Source organism: Ictidomys tridecemlineatus, chromosome 11 (assembly GCF_052094955.1).
Source record: "Ictidomys tridecemlineatus isolate mIctTri1 chromosome 11, mIctTri1.hap1, whole genome shotgun sequence".
In the NCBI taxonomy this organism is placed as follows: Eukaryota; Metazoa; Chordata; class Mammalia; order Rodentia; family Sciuridae; genus Ictidomys; species Ictidomys tridecemlineatus.
Window position 1 is genome coordinate 34,459,218 of NC_135487.1, and position 23,396 is coordinate 34,482,613.

General features: G+C 39.8%; 1 protein-coding gene across 3 annotated transcripts in view; it reads right to left on the minus strand.

Moving 5' to 3' along the window:
- Efcab14 (EF-hand calcium binding domain 14) overlaps nucleotides 1-9,105 on the minus strand; it is a 36,026-nt gene extending 26,921 nt beyond the window's left edge. Inside the window, exons 1-3 of one of the 3 annotated variants that reach the window (XM_040288616.2) lie at nucleotides 7,914-9,105; nucleotides 6,620-6,768; nucleotides 828-973 (exon numbers count right to left, since the gene is read on the minus strand). In XM_040288616.2, coding sequence (XP_040144550.2) covers nucleotides 828-973; nucleotides 6,620-6,768; nucleotides 7,914-8,098 — 480 coding nt within the window. In that variant the 5' untranslated portion in view covers nucleotides 8,099-9,105. The remainder of the gene's footprint in view (nucleotides 1-827; nucleotides 974-6,619; nucleotides 6,769-7,913) is intronic. The other 2 variants (XM_005317997.5, XM_013364543.4) reach the window with 2 other exon arrangements.
- Nucleotides 9,106-23,396: the final 14,291 nt, after the last annotated feature.

A 23,396-nucleotide genomic window follows, 5' to 3' on the forward strand; every position in this document is an offset into this window, starting at 1 on the left:
GATGTATTCTCTAGCCAAACTGCTCATTTTTATTTTAATTCATTTGTTACTTGAGTTTTCTTTTCAATGATGACACCTTTCCCAAATAAACTGAATAAACTGCAGACACAGGCTACAAGACCCAATGACAACAATAGCTCCTTATATATATGAGATGCATAGTCAACATTCTTTATTTAATTAATTTATTTACTTATGTGGTGCTGAGGATCAAACCCAGGGCCTCACACGTGCTAGGCGAGTGCTGTATCACTGAGCCACAACCCCAGCCCTGTCATATTCACTCTTTAGGAATTAAGGCCTAATGAACTCTAGCCAACTTAGGGACTGGAAAAGTTTATATTCTAGGCTTCTTTGCCTGGCCAAAGTATTTAGCTTACTTTACCACCTGCTCCTAAGCTACTCTAGAATAACCACCACTAGGTATGATTTCCAGATTTGGTTTAGCATAGTATACAGCGCTACATCCTAAGGCTGCAACTGTATGTTTATTAACTCTATTAAATAAAACAAAGCTCTCAGAATCCAATAAAAACAGGTTATCCATTTTTCTTGGGGGTTGGATGACACTCCTTTTTTATGATACCTATACTGCCTCATAGAAAACACCAACTCAACAATTTCCAACTCCCTCTACATTGCTCTAACTTGGAGGAACTTTGTTCATTTAAGAAAGGGTTAAAATTTTAAATATTTGGCAAATGCATAAGTAATACATATTTTAAATGTGTTGGGATCATAGTATGAAAAACCTCAATTTAAAAAATTAGCAACCTGAAGTAAATTCACAACCCTCATAGCTAATACAGAAATAAAATCACTGCTACCTGCTTATTCATTTCTGTGATGTTGAGCCAGACATCATTCAAGCCCAGCTCTCCAGACTCAATCTTCTCAAGTTGTTTCTGTTCACTGAGTAGTTCTTCATTAAGTTTGGGTATTTCCTGGAATGAGCTTTTCTGATTAGATTCCACTAAAAGGAAAAAAAGAAATCATAAATAGAAATAAGCTTCCCTCATGATTCCAAGATGAAAAAAATAATCACACAGTTGGAAAGAAGATAAATTAATAAAAGTTAACTCTGGGATGATAATGATCAAATTCATATTACCAAATCCACTGTTATTTTATATACTAAATGCATATATTTAACACTAAGCCCTCATTTCAACTAGACCAACTAGAGCTATTTCACTACTGGCATTGCAGTTTTTTTAAGTCAGGTAGCTAAAAAATAAAAAATTCATGAGGAGAGGAGTTAGATAAAAAACTCTGTAACATTTTGATTTTGAGCAAATTATTCATATTCTTTGAACTCAGTTTCCTCATTTTTGTAATACAGTGATAAGATGTACTTCCCAGGATTGTTAGAATTAAGTAAGAGAATGGATGTAAAGTTTTTAACACAGTTGGCCAAGCACACAAGAAGAGATACATAAATGTTTAGTACTGACCAGCTCAAATAAGGAGTTTTTCAATTAATCAATGAAGATTTATAAAGCTTGCTCCATTAATGCTCAAGTGACATCATATAAGTTATAGTTTTAAATGCAAGGGGTCTTATCACTTTTCAAAACTGTTACGAGGACTGAGTTTTTAATACTTTTCATAAACAGCAAAGTGTTTTCTAAAATCCAATATCAACCCAAAAGCTCAGATGAAGTAGAAGATAAAGGATCATCCTAGGTGAAGTATAGGGTGATATTTAGCCTTTTCTTTAGGAAACAATGTCTCCTGAATGGTTGAGAGATTTACCAGCATGAAGGCAGAGTCCTGAGAGAGTGCTTTCTCTTCTTTAAAAAGCATTTTTCCTTCTAATGGAAAATAAAATATTGATAATGGCTGGTCCTTCAGAATAAAACCTACTTTTTTTTTTTTTTAGGTCATAGACCGCATGATTAGTTATTACTTACTTTCTTTTAAACCAAAAACTGATACAAAGGACCAATAAAAAACAATTTACTAAAATGTAAACTCCAAGATTGGGTTTTATTCATATCTGTGCAGAATATACCTGGCACAGGCTAGGTTGTGGCTCAGTGCAGAGTGCTTGCCTAGCATGTGTGAGGCTTTGGGTTTGATCCTCAGCACCATATAAAAATAAACAGAAATAAAGGCATTAAAAGGAAAAAAGAGTCAACTTTAAAAAAAAAAAATTATACCTGGTACATTTCAGGCACTCCACTGTGTCTACCTCTTCAATCTAACAAAAAAAATTTCAAGAAAGAAAGCTCCTCAAAATACTTAGCAACAAAAACTTCCCCCCTAAAACTGAGGTGGTATTTCATACATGCCCAATACAGGAAAATTTAGAAAAATGAAATCAGATATTTTTATTTATCTTTCAAAGATATTTGCTGAATGATTTCATTTCAAGTAATAGACTTCCTTAAGTACTTTAATGTGGCATTTGATTTACACATGGGTTGCAGGAATATACCTATCTCATATAGTAAAAATATTTTCCCATTTAGTCTAAACTAAAGAAGCTCAAAGCATGTTACTGAATTTCTTACACATTTTCAATAAGATTGTAAAGAAAACCCATCCATGAATGTTCATATTCAGGTGGTTGAAAATCCCAAAGAAGGAAAGTTTTCTTTCTTTTCTGAAGTATGCATTAAGTAGGAATTAGAAGTGGAAGAGAAAAATAAGACAAACACAATAACCTAGTTTACAATTATTAACTAATGAATACATAAAAATGGTAAGTCCTGAAAATACTATATCTTGAGGACTGTATGAATTAAAAGGGGATTGTAATCATTATATAATTTAGGCTTTTTAGGAGATACAAGCTAAGCAGACATACTTTTATTACATAAATGGGAGGAAGTATAGCAAATAACTTACAATTCCTAATTCATGTTCTTTCAACATGGAAAGCAACTTGTTTAAAATTTAATGTTAATTCTCAAAAGAATTACCTAGTTGATTTTTTAATATATAAGATTAGGAGACTGGGGTTGGGAATCAGCTCAGTTAGCAGAGTGCTTGCCTCGCATTCACAAGACCCTGGGTTCAATCCCCAGTACCACCACCAAAAAAAAAAAAAGATTAGGAGATGGAAATTTCTGCACTGTACCTTAGGAGCAGAACATATGCTAATAGCAATATTTATTTATACAATGTCTTTACAACTTGCAATAAAATTTATGAAACCATTATTAAACAAATTATTATTGAACCTCTACCATGTGCCAGTCTTGCATTTGGCACCACTGTATATAGAAGACCCTAAATTCTTAGTCTAGAGGAAAAGTGAGGCATTGATTACTATATAGTGTGACCAACATTAGAGGAATGCCCAAAGTGCTTGGAGGTACAAATACATTTTTATGAGAAAATGAAGGCTCAAAAGGAATAAGTGACTTGTTTAAATTTTAGAGCCAGGATTCAAATTTTCTGTTCTGAGGGTCAGTACTCTTTTGAGTATACTCCAGAGGTCTCACACACATCCTAATACCCTCATTAGCACAAGATATTTTTAAGTTCTATATACTAAATATCAAGTCACTACTTTGCCTGTATAGCCAGAAAAGAAGATGACTGATATATTAATACCATCCTTCTCTTCCAAATTCTTTTCCTAATGTTTCACACTTTAGTGATAAAGGAGGATAGCTTGGAACAGAATTTTTCTTAGAATAACTGTGGAGATCTTTCAAAGTACCTGCTTCTGGAAAAAGGACACTGAGCCAAGAGTTTTAAGGCCAGCTAGTACTTTAAACTCAAGGATCAAGTTATTCCTTGATCACAAAGTAAAATGCCAAGTCTATCTGTTTTGCTATTTCAGATATTTTAGCCTCACAAGCTCCTTGGAAAATTTACTGAAATAAAGAAAGAGGGGCTCTGAATTTCTCAAAAAAGTATTAAACCTAGATAAGATGGTGGTCTTATTTGAGTCAGTGAATTCCACCATGTCCTTGAAAACTAAAAAGTAAGTTAACTTATTGAAACATATTTAAAGTAGAAGCATAATTCAAAGAAATATTACTTAAGCTTCATAAGAGTGACCCCATTTAGTCAAGATAATTGGTTTTCACAAAAAAACTCTTGGGCAAGCAGTCCACAATAGTCTAGCCTATGGACTGAATTCCCCAGGCTCCATCTCTTCTCTATCATCTTTCAGAAGTCCTGCTTTCAGATATTGAGGTAATGGCATTTCTGTTGTAGCAAATCAAAGACATCAAAGGAAGTGCATTGCTAAATCCACACCTACTTCATTTAGCTGGCTGACAAATGTAGTCAGGATCCCAGGGGAATATTGCTCAGTGTGAGAAAGCCAGCTCCATGGTCCAGGGCATAATCCTTGGCAGCTCCTAAATACACTCTTTCCAGAGATTGGTATTAACAAGTGCTCACTAAATATTTGTTAACTAATTTACTGTCAGGCCTACCACATGCCCTACATTCTCCAAACTAAGTAATTCCTTGAAAAGCTCAGCTAAGGTACAAATTACCTGGGTATCCTATGAACAGAGACATAGAGCATTTAGAGAAAGGAATCCCTAGAGGGCAGCACTGAGTAATGTGTTGAAATGAATAAATATATAATTGCTATGTGTGATCAAAACAAGTTGTGGCACAAGCCTATGAAGTCCAACTAATTATGGAGAGATAATTGTACAGACAGGAATGGTCAGTGGTTACTTATGGTTAAACATTGTTTCTGAGAACCTTGTTTTCAATTTATAATTACTACTTACATATGAAGAATACACTGGCCTTAGAAACACTTTGCAATACTGCAAGGACAACCAGTAAGCCAGAGAAAAAAACAGAGCTTGACTCTCATTCATTCTTATATTATTTAACCAGCTGATAAATCATACAAGTCAGGATGATTCTGGCAGAAAATTATGGTTTACCCAATGTAATCCCTGAATCTGAAGAAAACCAAAGTGAGCATTTCATAATTTTTTCCCCAAAGCAATATCACTAGAGACATGACTATCACACTAAAGGTTAGCTATCCTTAGGTCAGGTTCAGAACCTGAAAACTGCAGGCAGCAAGAAGAAGTTGGGGTGAAGAAAAGGTCAAATGTTGTGATCTCCCAGGCTTAAAATAGGAATAAGAACTCTAATTCCAATTCTGAAGCCAGCTTTCTTTGTGACCTTGAGAAAGACTGTGATCAGTTTACCCGTGTGATAATGCTATCAAGGTTATGTATTTGTGATTAAGTTGAAACTAATTCCTTAGTTTAGAAAATTAACCCATGAAATCTAGAACCAAAAATTTCAGTGTTGCCAACCAGATATTTAGGTTAAATGTGGTGGAAGCTACCATGCAAACAAATCTGTCAGAAAAAATAATTTGAATGTGTAAAATACAACTTCACAATTAGAATATATAGTGCTTTGTATCTTGAAAAGTCTCTTTAACCTTGACACTCTTTCATGAGACAGATACTTCTCACAGCTGTATATTGTTCAAGGTAGGTACTCTTTCGGTTATTGAAAGCTCTTCATGAATATATAATTTAATTCAAAGAATCAGGGGTTTCCTAAAATTTTAAAATTATATCTTTAAAAATAGTCTTTTCCTTAAAACACATAATGCCACAAACAAGCAAATAAGCATAGATAAAGATAAGAGGGAAATCTGGGGTTTTTTTTGCTCTATGCTTGAAAGCTGATAAATATGCAGAAAACCAGCTCTTCTGGTATTTCTACTAAACTTCTCTTAGATTACTGACCCAAGTTAATATCAAAGAAATCTATGGGTATTTGGAGAAATGTGTATAGACTTACACAAGCATTGGCAACAGTGATTCAATATACTAGTGGTTATACACATGAACCTGGGCAGCAAGGGGCAAGAGGACCAGGTACAAATGTCAGGTCTGCCACATGTAATCACTGAACAAGTTACTTAATCTTTCTAAGCCTCTTTGATTTTAAGAGCATAAAAATAATAAAATGATTTATTTGTGACATGGCATATAGTAGGCATTCCATAAATGTTGGTTATTGTAGTTGCTTATTGCTATGTTTCTACATGTTTTTTCATAAGAGAAAATAATTTGATAGACACACCTACCCTCCTTCCCAACTGTTCCTGTAAGGTAGAAGGAATGAGCCTTCTATCGCCACTTCACTTAGTGGCGTCCAGGTCATACATGGAGGTTAACCAAGGCTCAAGGCTGCTCTTCCTTTCTGTACTCTAAGAGTCAACTGCAATGTCCTGGTGGACAAGTAGCATCTAAAATACTGGTGGATAAGCACTGTCTTTTGTTTATCAGTTTAAAAAGAGATAATTGGTCAGGAGCAGTGGCACTCCCCTATAATCCCAACAAACTGGGAGATTAAGACAGGAGAATTATAAATTTGAGGCTAGTCTTAGCAACTTAACAAGACCTCATTTCAAAATAAAAAATAAAAAAGGATGTGAATGTAGCTCAGTGGTAAAGAGTCCCTGGGTTCAATTTCCAGTACCTATCTCCAAAACCAAAAAACAACTGTTGTAACATTCAAGTTGACAGCTGGAAAAGAGTATAAACATGCTGAAAAGAATGTACAATTGCTTTATCAGAATGGGCAAAACTCAGCATGGTCAATTTGTCCTTGAACCTGGAAAAGAGTTTCAGATTATACTCGGAAAAGGGTGACCACTTACTTGTTCTAAATCTTTCCTTGAGAATATCCAGATCCTCCTTCAGAGCAACTTGCATCCACACCAAGCCAACACAGGCCACAACACAGGCCGCGAGGATGACAAAAGCACAGAGAGGATAACAGATCTTGCAGCATCGTAAGTAGTCTCCCCTATCATAAGAATAATGCCATCAACATCAATTCAGGCAAGAGGTCTTTGGAGAAAAGCTTAATTAGAAAAGTATAAAACCAGTGGTTCTCTTCAACTATCACCGTACTGTAATGTACCTATTTTTCACTTTCAAATATAAGTTCGCTCACTCCAGGGGACCTTGTTTCAGTGTATAGAAACTTCACAAACTTTTGAACAAGTTTTACTGAAAACGGAAAGAAAGAAATAGGATCTGTAGGGTTAAGTGGACACCTGGTGCACTCTAGTTTACTGGCTCAGAAGGAAGGAAACAAACAAGCTAGATTTCACACCAAACTCATCCAGACCTCAAGGTCTAAACTAACCCAGTAGGGTAACTATTCTAGAATTAACCCATCATTAAACCTTCATACCCCAAACACAAGTTTAAGTACCTAATCTGAAAAAGTCACTAGAAACCATACTCTTATTTAACAAAACAACAACAACAAAAAAAGGTAGACATTCTAAATAAAAACACAAAGGATCCAATCTCTTCTAGCATTCCAACTTTCTGCCTAGCTCTTGCTTTCAAATCCTCAGAAAAATTCGCTTTTTCTTTTAGTGTGTCTTCTAACAGGGTCCCTTTACCAGGTTCAGCTCCAATTTCCAACATGCTCAAAGCTCACACTACTTGTTCAATGACTGCGCCAACTAAAAATAGTTTTGGGAAAAGTTGCCTTTTTGTCCTTCACCCTCCATCTTCTCTTAAGTCTCATACTTTCTATAATACATCCCTCACCATATTCTCCCACCAAGATTTAGACTCATATATGAGTACAAAAAATAATTAGCAGTTTGAAGATAGTCCGGACTCTCCTACATTCTAATCCCAAAAGTTTCTCTGCCCCTCTATCCTTAGCCTCTTTAAATCTCCCAGGGCTTTTGGCACATTCCCCACGTCCACAACCTTCACCCTACAGGTGGGGCTCTCCTTTCAATACCTAAAGACTGACCTCCAACTTATCCTTTATTCAGGATCTGAACATCTTTTCTCCCTCTTTGCCTTCTAAGGTTTACCTTTTTTCTTCTTATAAACTTCTTTCTTCTTCCCACTGATTTGTCCCATTGGTAGTGCAAGGAGATGGCTCTCACCCTCCCAGCCCTGATCATTGCATTTACTTACTTGACAAAGCGAGAGCGATTTCCAACAACACCGAATTCCTCTTCCTCCTCTGAGCTGGAATCAGAGTCTGAGTCAGGAGGCTCAGTGCGTAGCAGACGGTGGCTGCTTGAGCCTTTCTTGGGCTTCTTTCTCCGGCTGTCCCCAGACAAACCGATCAATGCATTAAGCTCTCTGCGCTTTTTCATCTTCTTGTGTGGGGTGGGTGGTGCACCCACTCCTGAGCTGCCAGGTTCGTACCCGACGCCCAATTCTCTTGCTGCTTTGGAGCTACTACCTTCCAGGGTGGGAAATCCTGGGCCAGAGCCCCCTGGTCACTCCCACCCAGGGGCGGGACTGACCAGATCCGCTGGGGGCTGGAGAATGAAGCCCAGAGGACACTGGAACTCAAACGGGTGGGGGAAGTCACATAGAGATGGCCGAGGCGCTGATGATCCAAATAGCTAAAGCCTGGGTCATGAAGTGTCTGTCGGGTAAGAGAGTGGAAAGGGGGCAACCTTTATCTCCCAAAGGGGAGAAAAGCTACGTCAAGAATGAGATATTCTCAGCCCTGGTAAATAGGCAATATTTCTAAGAGTGCTCCAAGAGCTGGGGCAGGACACCCAGAATAGATACTTTGAACGTCTGGGACAGGACTTGTTCTTGAAAAGGGTGGAGAAGAGGCGATGCAGAGCAAGACAGTGGGAACTCGCTGGTTGGAGAAGTGGCGGCAGGAGGGGGTTTGCCCCCGCCGCACTACAACCCGGAACTCTGCCCGGGCGATGGGAAAAAGCTCCGGCCGGGAAGGCGGAGGGGGTTTGGGATGATCACCGTTCTCTGGCCTCCGTCCTGAGTTTGAAGGGAGTCCGGGTAGGAGGACCTGGAGCGACAGCAGCTAGTCCGGTGCCTGGTAGACCCCAGCCCTGCTGTCTGGGCCGGGGGGCGGGGGGGCGGTACTCAGGGGGCGACCGTAGCTCCCCCCACCTGAAGCGCTCCGGCTGAGTTTGAGGTGTTGCGACACGGACGACTTCAGCTACTCACACACGCCGCTCCCACTCCAGCCGCGACTTCGGCCCCCGTTCCGGCTCCGGCCGCGGCTGCTCCCGACGCGCTGGCGGCGACGGCGGCGGCGGCCGCGGGCACCAAACCCGGGCCATCGCTCCAGCCTCAGCTCACTTCCCCTTTGGCAGTGGCCCCCGGCACCGCCTGCCAGTAAGCCGGGCCCCCATTGGTTGCCCACTGGGTGACGTCACGCAAGTGGGTGCGAATGGTGGCAGGGAGGCGGGGCTTTAGAGGGGTGCCGGCTCTAGGCGAGGGCTGGGTCGCGCCTGCTGGTTAGGGAGGCCCCGCCCCCAGGAGGGCCGCTGGAGATCTGCAGCTCCTCTGAGCCGGGTGGAGGTTTGTTTGCCGAGGAGTGGTGGCGGGATGGGCAGAGCACCCGGCTGCCAGACCTGCTTGGAAAGTTTGTCAGCTGTGCAGGCCGTCGGTAGCCAGCCGGACTAACCTAGTCTACAGGATCCACCCCTCTGACTCGCAAGCCATTCATTAAAAGTTTGGGCGTGTTTCGGATTAATCATCTGGTTGAACACATTCATTCATTCAGTGTTTATTGAGGAGGACATTTCAAGAGCTACTCTAATGCTGGGGATACAGCAATGAGCAAAATAACCAATGTCCTTGCTTTCCTGAAAAAGGTTGCCAGAATTAGCAAGTAATATTATACGGGACACCCAGTAAAGTTTAAATTTCAGATAAACAGGATTTTTTTTTTTTTGGCTATAATCAACATCTGGGACTGAAAAATGATGCGTTGCTTATCTGAAATTCAAATCCAACTGGACAGCTTGTATATTTTATGTTTATCCTAGCAGCCCACACTCTAGTGGGAGAAGAGCAACAACCAGTAAACATATTCATGTCAGGAGGTGATGAATGATATGAACAAAATGGAAACATGATAAACCAGTGGGGAATGCCTCTGCCGTGAGGAAACCTTTGGTCAGAAGTCCTGAAGAAGGGAGAGAGTGAACTGGACAACAGCTGTAGGGAAGAGTGAGCAGGAAGACCTGGTGTGGCTAAACCTGGAAAGCAAAGACAGTGGTAGGAAATGAGGTTGGAGAGGCATTTTTGACTATTCCTAAACTCCCCAGGACCTTACCAAAGGACTTTGGGAAACCATTGGGAGCTTTAAACTGACAGGAGACATATTTTGACTTTTTAATTTTAAAAGAAAAGATCACTTTAGTTACTGTGTGGAAAAAAAGATCAGGAAAAGTGAGGGACTCAAGAGAACAGTTTGCTTCAGCCTAGCTAGAGATGATGATGATAGGTGAGGGTGGCAGTAGTGGAGATGGTGAGCATTCTGGATGCTTTTTCAAGACAGAGCCAACAGTATTTGCTGGTGGATTAGATGAAAGGCATGAAAAAAAGATGACCCATGGGTGACTCTAGAAGCTTGAGGTGGAACATTTGGAAGAAGGGCATTTCCATTTACTGAGGTGAGGTGGGGCATATGGGACAAGCTTGAGAAGCTTGTCAATTAGATATTGATATATCCACTGGGAATTCTGGGCAGAGTTGGGACCTGAAATATAAATTGGAGAGTCATGAGGCACAATGACCCTTAAAATGAAGTGCTTTGAGCTATCTGAAAGACAAAATAATTTTTATACCAATTCCTTTTGTGGCAATTATACTGCCTTTGTCCAGAGATTTCCACTCAAAGTCTAGGCTATGCCTGATTTGTCTTTAAGTGTTTAGCTCAGAGGTATACACCTAATAACAATGACCTATACATATGTCATGACTGCATAACTGCGTTAAGTGTTGCATAGAAGTATGGGTAGAATTTTGGAATCCAGAGATCTGAGATTAAATCCCATTTTAAACTAACTCTGTTCATATGGAAGCCATTTAACTTTCCTGAGCTCCATTTTCCTCCTCTGTAAAATGGGGATAAATACTTCTTTTGCAGGATAGACAAGGAGAAGGTAATTGTGACAGTGCTTTTGAAGCCCCAAATCATGGTGCATTTGTTCCATTTTTATTGTCACTGTTTATAAAGCTGTGCTGTCCAAGTACAGTAGCCATTAGCCACATTTGACAATTTAAATGTACATTTGACTTATTTAAAGTGAAATATAGATTTTATAGTTCCATCATCTCAGAAAGTTTATTGGAGTGTTCTGTATTGTGCTTCTTTGAAAGACTGGAAATGGACAGGTGATTTCAGGAACCATTTCACAGTCACATCTTGTGGTCATCTGAAGCCCCAGGCAAGAGAGGTAGCTGTCAGGAGGAAGGGTCCGGTGTTGTAAATGCTTTGTTCTTCCCATGGGAACTGGGGACTGAGGAACCCAGGGGTATTGGGTAGGACAAAGGAATACCACTAGGCTGAATGACTTCTGGTCACCTGGATCTCACCCTCTCTGTAGGTGGAGGCTATGGAGAGCAGGCTGTGCCCTGCTCTCAATTACTTCATGATGTATAGAACAGTAGTTTTCAGATTGTGCCTAACCCAGAGTTACTCCATTTTAAAAAGCAGTCGTTTGCCCTGACTTACTCCATTTTTTATACCTTTATTTAATTTAATTTATTTGATTTTTATTTTTATGTGGTGTGGGGAATCTAACCCAATGCCCAACACATGCTAGGCAAGTACTCTACCACTGAGCCACAACCCTGGCCCCCAGCTTACTCCATTTTGAGGTAAGTGCTGAGGTAGAATGAGTCTACGTCTTGTTTGTATGAGTAAACAACTACTATCTGTCTAGCACAACCATAAAGCACAAACTGATAAATTCATTGTGCTATTAAAAATAATCACCTGTGAACTTACTGAATTAATCAGAAGCACATGGATGCATGGGTGTATCAAACTCATATCAGAAAAAAACAGGCCCATGAGCTTATTAAAATACTTGAGTACCAAATGAAGCAACTTTCTCCACCTGAGGCCTATAAAAGGAGGAGCACCCAAGATGGGACACAGTGGCACACTAACCCTGTCATTTGGTCATTTGTCAAAAGCCTTGCCAGGAAAATCGCCATAACGAAGAACCTCCAGTTCTCTATCCTGGGGCTTCAGCACAGTGTGGTTTCTGCTGCCTGTGAAGACCATGCACAGCTCACTCCAAACGGATATCTCAAGCTGACACTCTGAAACTGCCCTCTGACCCCTGGCCTAGAATAAGTTCCTGCACTTTGAGAGCTCTTCACTTAGAATAAGTAATCTTGATCTGATCACTTACAGTGATTCTTTGCATTGTATCTGCTCAGACTTTGCCCTTAGTTTAGCCTCCTGAACCTCTGAGGCTGCCTTAACCCTTTCTTAGCCTTTCTGTAAGATATCCCGCCCCCATGTGACTTGAGTATTATAAATATTAGTAGTTAAGATTGGAATAAAAGAACCTGTGATTGCCTGACTTATGTCTACAGGTGATCACCCTAATATTCAGTGAACTTCCACTCCTGAAAGTGGTGTAGCTATGAATTTATGGTTATTCAATAAATTCTGACATTGTGGAAAGACACAAACATGCTGGGTCTATGTTAATGGCATAACTCACAACAGAAACCTTCCCCAGGACTGGCCAGTGAACTGGTTGTATGTGGAGAGGATGATGCTTATGCTGTGACCTGTCCCTCAATCCTTCTGTCTGCCTGTTTGTCTATGCTCTGTAGATCATGCCCCACCTATGTTGGGTAAGTATCTTCCAGGATCTGAGTCACTCTGTGAATGCTGCCGACCTGGTATTTCTTTTCTCTCAGGAACTCCTGGATGCCTCTCTGGGCTCCTCCTTCAGACCTGGGACCCTCAAGACCAGGGATGGAGCCTATTCCCTCAGATCTGGGGCTTCTGTCCTGAGAGGTCCATTCTGTCTTTCCACATCAGGACTACCCAAAGTGGTGACCCTTCTTTTGTGGATGTTCATATTATGAGACTGTGCCTGGGGAGCCCTGTTAAAACCTATTCAAAACTTGCTTGAAAAGCAGTAGGAGCTGAGGGAAGTCACTTTATAGTTCTGATGCTTTAGCATTCCTGTCCATGGGATGAGGAAAATAATACTTCTTTCTCGACCTTCTGCTCAGTGTTGTCTGGGGGAGGGAATGGCATGAAAGTGCTTTATATGACTTCAGGTATCATTAGGTTGAGTGATTGTCATCTGCTGAATACTCATGGCAGCTCTCTGGGGAAGTGGGGTGAATGATGATTTCCTTGTACTCAAAAGTCACATCCTATGTAAGTTGCAAAGCCAAATCCCGAGACCTGTGCTGCCAAAGATTACACAGAGTGCTTTCACTTAGAAAAAATGAGGTGGAATGGGCAGCTTGCCCAGTTGTGGTCAGAAGTTGAATGCAAGTCTCCTGGTTCCTGGGCTAAAGTTCTTTATGATCTCAAAGTTCTCTCTCACCCCTGAGATATAATTCTCTGAATGCTGCCACTTGGCAGCTGTGTCACCTTGGGCAAATTACTGAGCCTCTTTCAATCTCATTGTCCAGTTTTTTGAAGTGATGGTAATAACAGTACTCAGGACTGGCTGCATGATTTGTGTGGACAAATGCAAATGAAAATGGGGAGGCCTCTTGTTAAAAAAAAAAAAAGCTGGAAAAAGGCTTTTGTCCTCTTTTCTGTGATTTTTTTTAACCTGTCATGCTGTTTATTATTCACTTTCTAATGTTCTTCCTTGGGCATAGTAGTACAAGACGAGTGCAGGCCATCACAGCAGCGTAGGTCCCTGTCCCATAACTTGGCATGCACACCTTCCTATCTTCTTCCTGTGCCTGCATCCAGACCCCACAGAATCAGGGGATGACAGGGAGTAGAGTTTGGCAGGGGGCTGGGTGGACTGATAGCTAAGAATCCATCTTAGGGATGAGGAGGTAGGAAGGAGAAAAGAGAAAGGACCACACGTGCGCTGAGGCTCCAGATACCCAGTGTGTGCTCCATTATTCCATCAGACTTCACATTTGAAACACAAAGATACAATGAACATGCTGTTCATTTAATTATTTTCAAGTGTTCACAACAAGCAAACCTGCTTAACTAGGAAATTCTATTCACTGTCAATATTGAGCATCAGGAAACTAGCTCTATTTTCCTTTATACAAGGTCACCCCAATTTAAATTGCTTTCTAGTGTCTCATATAGTTTTAAATTTATTGATGGTTACTTTATAATTTTTTTCTGAGTTCTCAACACCTTAGAAAGAAATTTATCTAGACATGAAAGTTTTATTTATTAAAATAATTGTAATAAATTACTTTACCTTAAAAAATAAAAGAAGATACAATGAATAAGAATTTCAAGAGGGCTACCATAGAGCATTAAACCTGACTTGTGAGCACCCTTCTGACAACGCACTCTGTGCAGCTGCACTGGTCACATACTTGTCAAACTGGTCCCAATGGTACTGGGCTCACAGAGTGTGCAGAGAAGTAATATGCCTGACACATAGTAAGTAAATGCCTAATAAATGTCAATTGTTCCATTAATGCAATTATAAATTATTTAATATGATGTATAGATTTATTACATATGACTTTGATGATGTTTCAATTGTGGGAATACATCTCCATTTACCTAATAGGAAGTGCTGCTTATACTTGCTAGAAGATCCCTCTTTAGCATTATCTTTCTTGATGCTTTGCCATGGTTGAAGGGGGAGGAAGGAACAGAAGTGATCATTTTAAAATTCTTAGGTGTTAGGCATTTTTGTGTTAATCCTCACTGCAATAAGTTAATCCTTTCTAGGCAAGCATCTTATTCTTGCTCTAATGGAGAAAGAAATTAATGCTTCGAGAGTGAGAGAGGCTTCGCCCAGGGACACACAATAAATTAGTGGTAGACGCTGTGGCTTGGATCTGGATCAGTCCATCTCTGAAGCCTGATTTCTGCACCAGTGCCCAGCACCATGTGGCAGATCCCATTGCCTGGTGCCTTTGACTGCAGCTCACCGGAAAAGGGACTGCCAGCTGAAGCCTGTCATCTCTCCTGGGATGGCCTCATTGGTTTTTCCCGAGCTCCTTCCCATCTTTGCTCCTGCACCAGCAGCTGTATCCTGTACCCCAATGAAGGGTCTGAGGACAATGGGAAGGGGAAGGATTAGGTGGTAGGAAAGGGGCCAAGCACCAAGATGAACAATGACTTTTTTCCCCATGGGTCCTAAGCAGCCGGAAGCAACAACTGGTTCCCAGCATTATTGTGGGATGGGGTAAGGACTACCCCAGGCTGGAATTCTCCTATTCTAGGCACAGCCTCCTCTGAATTGCTATAAGCATTTTTGTGCCACTTCTTGTTGAAGCCTCAGTTTCCCCACCTATAAACTGTCTTTAGTGTTCAGAACAGAACCGCGGGCAGGGGAGAATGAAGGGTTGTTTGCTGACTTGAACTACTGGAGTAGATGAAGCCAAAGAGTTTCCAAGCATTGTTTTTCTTGGTGATTTCTAGCCATCCATTCTTCTGTCCCCAAGAGAGCCCCTACTTACTTTTGAGGCCTTGTGTGCTGTCCTGGAGTACAATAATACTCAGACTCTACCCACCAAAAGTTCCAAGGAAGCAGGCAATGCCCATCCCCACTATCACAGGGTAAATGTCACAGAAAGGCTTATAGAAAAGAGCAAGACTGGAGTAAGTTTATTTTAGGATGAGAATAATAATCCTGGAATGAAAGGATCTTACCACGGCCTCCAACCTGCCTACCCTGGCCTCCTCGGGCTTTCTTCCCCTGGGCTCTAAGCTGGAGAGGAGGCTTCAAAAGGCCCTGGAAGGAGCCCTGGGCTGCCAGCATTGGGTTTGAGTTTCAGTCTCTCCACTCACTAGCTGTGTGACCTTAGGCAAACTCCTTTTTCCTCTCTGAGCCCAGCTTCTGTCTGTAAATTAGAACTAATGATCACCTCCTGGCAGTGTCTGAGGTAAGGATTACATTTAAGTGGTAGACTTTCAAGGGCTTCCACAGAATTGCTAAGTGCACTAGTTGTACTGGGAGGCCAGCCTTGGAGAAACCCCATTTGAACCAGGGAATTTAGTACAGTCTGGAGAGATTTTGGGATTAGAAAAAGAGAGTTCTACTAAGGAAGGGCCTGATGTGTGTGTGTGTGTGTGTGTGTGTGTGTGTGTGTGTGTGTGTGTGTGTGTGTGGTGTTTGCTCCTTCTGTGCATGCTGCTCCTTCCAGCAAGCCTCTGTGTTTGTGGATGATGGAGTGAATAGGAGACTCTGAGTCAGCAAGGCCCTGTGAAGGATCCTAAGAAAGGCTTCCTGGACCCCCCTGAGTTCTCTTCTGAGGGAACAGCTTTGGTCCAGTAGCATACACTCTGACTAATATCCCCCGCCTTCTCACTGGAGAAGACTGGTGCGAGGGAGACAGTAAAGGCAAGTGCAGCCTTGTGCTGCCCTCCTCTGGTTTCCTGAACAGCAGCACTTTATACATGGGTCCCTTCCCATTCACACACAAAGATCCTCCCATGTTCAGCTCTGTGTTAGGTCCACCACAGATAGACAAGATCAAATTCTTGCTGCTTAAGGGTTTGTGTGTGCGTGTGTGTTTTTAGACACATACATACACACATGTACAATAAAATTGTGATAATCACCATGAAATAAGATGCAGAAAAGATAAAAATGGTATGAGGATAAGTTTTCAAATGGTGATGATCTTTAATTCATGGATTACCTAATTCATTAACCGCATGTTTATTCATTACTTAATGTGTTACAAGCTCTAATATTTGTTCTGGAGCTACAAAAGGGGAGAGATTTCATAAGAATCCTTGCCTGCCTGGAGTTTACATTCTAATGAAGAGAAACAATAAATAAGACAAGTATGTTTATATGGTGTTGAAGGAGAAAAATTAAGCAGGGAAGGAGGAAAGGGAGTACTTTTGGGATGATCACAACCGCTGAAGTAACATTTGAATAAAGACCCAAGGGAGCTGGGCTCAGTGGTGCACACCTGTAATCCCAGCAGCTTGATAGGCGGAGGCAGGAGGGTTGTGAGTTCAAAGCCAGCCTCAGCATCAGTGAGGCACTAAGCAACTCACTGAGACCATGACTCTAAATAAAATACAAAATAGGGCTGGGGATGTGGTTTGGTGTTTTAGTGCCCCGAGTTCAATCCCTGGTGCCAAAAAAAACCTTCCAACCAAATAAAAGAAAATAAAACCCCCCAAACAACAACAACAATAACAACAACAACAAACAAAAACCCAAGGGAGAGAAAATCTGGCTTCTGATCATAATTGAATACTGGTCCTGTAATTCTGTCTCACACAGATAACTAGAAAACTGGATGAATATAAGAAACAACTGTTTAGACTTGGGACAACAGTTAGCACAGGGCTGTGATCCCTGAGAGAAAGAAAACAAACAAAATTGAGCCTGATCATTGACCTTTCTCCCTGAAGGCACTTTCTGGCAGAGCAGGGAGGGGAACCCAAGTAGAGAATGGGAGCCTTTCTGTGTTGAAGACAGAGATATTGACATTGGAAAGTCGGAGGCATTAGAATTGCAGGGAAGAGTACTAGAAAGGAAGGAGTTACTTGGAAAAAGGACTCCCCCGAATAGGTCTAAAAAGTTATGCATATGTAGAGTAAAAATTCATGAGTGAAAGCAAATAATAACTACTGGGAAGTTCTAAACTGAACAGCTTGTGGGATTCAGTCAGGGCTGAGAAGCATTCAACTACTAATTGGCTGAGTGGAGAGAACTTGATGAACACCTGGAACATTCGGAAGAGCTCTCAGAAGGGTCATGGTAGTAGGGCTAAACTAGCCTTAGAGTAAAAATCCATGAGTCACTCAAATAAAGCTTAACAATAGTTTCAAAAGGAAAAGGGTTGATTCATAATAACTTAATTGCCTACCTAAGTGAAACAAACTCCAACAGAACCAAAATTTGGACCCTCAACAATGGGACATTTACAATGTCCAATGTCCAATAAAATGACTCGAAATGTAAATAATCCACAAAATATGACTTATAATCAGGAGGAAAGTCACTCTATAGAAATAGATGCCAAAATGACAAATGATGGGATCAGCAGACACAGATTTGAAGCAGCTATTTTAATATATACTTACATATTAAAAGATTTAAATGAAAACATGAACCTAATGAGAAAAAAAGTGAAAGTTTCCATATGGAACTTCTAGAATTTAACAGTATAGTATCTGAACTAAAAATGCACTGTACAGTTTACCAGAAGATCAGATACTGAAGAAAAGATCAGTGAAGTTGAAGACATGTTAATAGAAAATATCCAAACTATTGGGTGGGGGGCAAAAATATTAAACAAACAAACAACAACAACAAAAAATCCCAAAACCAAAACTGAAACAAACAAACAAAAAAACAAGCCAAACTAGAATTATATACATCCAGTGAAAATACTCTTCAAAAGTGAAAGCAAAATAAATACATTTTTAGACAAACAAAAGTTGAGAGAATTCATGTCAATAGCCCTGCATTATATGTTAAAAGAAATTCTTTGGACTGCAGTAAAGTAACACTAGCTAGAAATTTGGATCTATACAAAGGAATGAAGAGTACTGGTAATATTAAATACAGAACCATTTTTCTTGGTTTAAATTTTTTTTAACTGACTAAAGCAAACAACAACAATGTATTATGGGGTTTATAACATGCAGAAGTAAAATATTTGGCAATATGGGGTAGGATAGAGAATACTGAAGCATATTGTTTTCTTCAATATGTGTGATGGGGTACACTTTGGTTTGAAGATAGATTGAATATTTATTGTAAATGCTGGAGAAACTACTAAAATTAAAGATTTATGACTAATAAGCTAATGTCAGAAATAAAGTAAAATAGTAAAAATCCAATCCAAAGATGGCAGGGAAAGAAGAAGAGACAAACTAAAATTTCAGGGAGTGGCCAAAATTACTTAAAAGATTTATAGCTTTAATTACTTATGTTAGAAAAGAAGAAAGGTTGAAAATCATGTACGTTAATTTCTACCTTAACATGCTAGCAAAAAAAGAGAAGTTTAAACTCAAATAAACAAAAGGAAATTATGACTATCTGAAAGGAAATCAATCAAACTGGAAACAAAAAAATAAGTCAAAGGCTGGTTCTCTGAAGATATCAATATAATTGATATACTTCTTATTAGACCAATGTAGGGAAAACAGAGAAGACACAAATTATCCATATGGGAATGAAAGAGGGAATTTCATGACATAGCCTTCAGACTTGACAAGTATAAAGAGGTAACATATTGAAAAAACTTTATTCCAATAAGTTTGACAACTCAGATGAAATGGACAAATTCCTTTAAAAATCACAAACTGCCAAAGCTTACTCAAGAAAAAAAAAGTATGGCCTGAATCACCTTATATCTATTAAATAAGTCAAATCTGTAATTAGAATCCCCCTGCATAAAAAATAAAAGAAAAGCCAGGCCTAAAATAAAATTTTTTAAAAAGGAAGAAATAATACTAACCTAACACAATTTGTTAAAAAATATGGGCAGAAGGAAATTTATCAAATTATTTTTTGAGCTTGATATTATCCTGACATTACAAGCAGATAAAAACATTACAAGGAAAGAAAACAATATATTGTGTTTGCTTAGGAAAAAAGGTACAAAAATCTTTAATGAAAATTAGCAAATCAAAACTATTAACATACAACATGTCATGACCAAATGGGCTTCATCCTAGGAATGAAAGATTGATTTTGCATTTGAAAAATCACTATAATTACAATGTGATAAAATAAATGAGTAAAACAATGTAATCATCATAATATTTGCAAAAAAAATGGCTTTAGACAACCTTTCCCATAGAGGAAGGAGAAAAAGAAAATCTATGAAAAGCCTATAGCTAAGTATCATACTTAATGCTGAAGGTTAGAAAACCTTTTCTTTTCTTTTTTCTTTTTCTTTTTTTTTTTTGGTACCAGGGATTGAACTCAGGGGTGCTCAACCACTGAGCCACATCCCCAGCCCTATTTTATATTTTATTTAGAGACAGGGTCTCACTGAGTTGCTTAGCCCCTTGCTTTTGCAGAGACTGCAATCCTGCTTTCACTACTTTTTAACTTTCAGTACTGAGAATAGCACCTAGTGTCCTTTATTTATTTTGAGATGGTCATGCTAAGTTGCTGAGGCTGACCTTAAACTTCCTGCCTTCTTCTCCGAGTTCCTGGGATTACAGGTGTGTACCACTGCACCCAGCTCTGCTCTCACCATTTCTATTCAATGTTGTACCAAAGTCCCAGTAAGTTCTATAAGCCATAAACAACAATACTCCCCTCTGCAAATAACAACAAAACCAAAACAAACCAAAAATTCTAATATAAAACAAAACTCCCAAAACAAAACCACATAGATGGATATGAAGAAGTAAAACTGACTTTTTTTACACATGATATGATTATACAAGTAAAGGCTCTTTTTTCTTAAAAAAAACTTTTTTAGTTGTAGGTAGACACAATACCTTTATTTTATTTATTATTTTTACGTGGTGCTGAGGATTGAACCCAGGGCCTCACATATGCTAGGTGAGTACTCTACTGCTGATCCCCAACCCCAGCCCAAGTAAAAGATCTTAAGGAGTCTTTAATAAAGCTATTAGAACTAATATTAATTTAGTACAGTCATAGGATAAAAGGCCAATGTATAAAAGTCAACTGTGTTTTTATGTACTAGGAATAGAATTACCATTACAACTCCTAGCCATTATAAAATAAAATAAGAATACCCCAATTTACAATAGCATAAAAACATGGAATATTTATGGATAAATTTCACAAGCTACGAAAAAAACTGTGCATTGAAACTACAAAATATTGCTGAGAGACTAACATAGGTTCTAAATAATGAACATAAGTATTATGCTCATAGGTTGGAAGATATTATTAAGATACTAATTATTCCCCAATTGATCTATAAATTCTATACAGTTTTGAGCAAAATGCTAGTAAGCTTTTTCTTTTTGAAAGAAATTGACAATATAAGCCTTGTCAATTAAAATACATTGCTGTGTATGAACATGCATGAAACTAAGAGAGTTAAAAAAAAACTTTTGAAAAAGAAGAAAAAAGTTGGAAGATTTATGTTATTTGATTTCACGACTTAACAGACTATAACAGTAATGGAGATGTGAAGAAAGCAAGAGACCAAATCACACAGAAATCTGGGGAGAAAGTATCTCCAGCAGGGAGAAGAGAAAATGCAAAGGGCCCAAGGAGGGGGCACATCTGGAATGTTTGAGGAGAGATGAGGATAGCAATGTGGCCACACAGAATGAAGGATATAGAGAGTAGCCAGAGATGAGGTCAGACAGGTGACAGAAAGGTAATTTAGGGCTATGCAAGACCTTGTAAAGATTATGGTTTTTATTCTAAGTGAATTAGGGCGCCATGAGAGGGTTTTGATAAAAGGAATTATGTGATCCCTTTTAATGTTTTCACAGTGTCACTCTGGTTGCTAGCTCTAGAATGAAATAAAAGGGAGCCAGGGCAGAAGCAGGGGAGTATTTCAGAGGCTACTGCAATAACACAGAGATGATGGTGGTGTGGATCAAGGTGGAGAGGATACCATTTAATTGATTTTGTAGATACATTTTGAAGGTAGAGCTGACTGAATTTGTTGATGAATTAGATATGGGATAGAGAAGAGAAGAGAGGAGAAGAGAGAACAAAAGAAAGAGAAAGAAAGGAAAGAGAAAGAAGAAAAGAAAGGAAGGAAAAAAGGGAGGGAGGGAGGAGGGAGGGAGGGAGTGTTAAGGCCCAAGTAACTGGGAGGCAGAGTTGTTAAGTATTGAAGATGGGGAAGATGGTGGAAGGAGTCATTTTGGGAGGAGTAGATCAACCATTTTGTTACAGACATATTAAGTTTGAGATGCCTACTGGACATTCAAATGGATCTGTAAAGTAATTAGTTCAAGATATTGAATCTGAAGTTCTGGGTAGGGGTTTAGGTCCCAAATATATTTAAAGCCTTAGGATTAGATTAGATCACTAAAGTGATGAATGGAAATAGAAGGACATGAGTTCCGTGGACTGTCCTGGGGATCCTCCAATCCCTAGCTTAGATTCTTAGGAGGGACCATCCAAAGTAGGTAGCCTGGGCATGAGCAAAGGTGTGTAGGGACAGACACTATCAACAATGTTAAAACTAAGGATGTGGAGGTCATGAAGGGCCTCAAATACCAGGGTAGGGATATCACTGAAGTGTTTCTGAAGAATCAGAATCATGGTCAGTTATTTTTGGATTGAACCCAGAGGCACTTTGCTACTGAGCTACACCTTCAGCCCTTTTATTTTATTATTATTATTTTTTAAAATTTTAAGACAGGGTATCACTTAGTTGCTTGGTCCTCACTAAGCTGTTGAGACTGTCCTTTATTTTATTTATTTATTTATTTTTTTTTTAAAAGAGAGAGTAGAGAGAGATAGAGAGAGAATTTTTAATATTTATTTTTTAGTTCTCGGCAGACACAACATCTTTGTTGGTATGTGATGCTGAGGATCGAACCCGGGCCGCACGCATGCCAGGCGAGCTCGCTACCGCTTGAGCCACATCCCCAGCCCGAGACTGTCCTTTAACTTGAGATCCTTCTGTTTCAGCCTCCTGAGCCACTGGGATTACAGGTGTGTGCCACCAAGCCAGGCTCAGATTCACAATTTAGAAAGGTTGCTCGGCAGCACTGAGGGAATGAAATGAACTGAGGGAATGAAATGGTTAGGGTGGGACAGAGCCCTTGGGCAGGAAAACCAGGCAGGAGGCAAGAGCAACAATGAGGTCAATGTATCAGGCTAGATACAGACCAATGATCTCCTGATATGGTATTTCTCTGTCTCTGGGATCCTGCAGCATAAAAGTCTCCAGGGATTTGTCTGCCAAAGATTCCATTTTGAACTTCCTGGCTTGGCCTGAATGGAGAAGAGAGGAGAGGGGAGGGGAGGGGAGGGGAGGGGAGGGGAGAGAAGAGAAGGTGCTGAGGGTTCTGTCCATGGTGCTTGTGTGTAAGTTCCCATTTCCACCTCTGGAGGGCGCACCGACATTCCCATGTCAGATCTCAGGGCTAACAAAGAATCAACAAGCCCAGCATCATCCCATGTATGGTGTTGGGTTCTGTAAAAGATGCCTGGGAATGTGTGTTGGCTTCACCTCTTCACCTTCATAGATCTCTCCATATTGTAGTTGTTTGACCAGACAGACTGAAAAAGTCTTCTTATCTAGGGAACTGGAGGGCTCTGGCCTAGTTACTTCCCAAGGTTCCACCCCACCCTTATGAGTAACACCATGGAGGTGGTTCAGGGCTTGTCTGTCTCCTTAGTTTTGTTTCTCATAGTGGGCTAATTGTCTCTCTGCTCAGTAGCTAATCTGTGTAAACTGTAGGCCCAAACATTCTGTCATTTTGTCTTTGCATGTTAACTTTTTCTAAAAAGTCCCTTTATGCTTCCTTTATATGGATAATCCTAGTGCCATTCCATGTTCTAGTGAGGTGTACCAGTTTCCAGAAAGCCTTTACTGACCCCT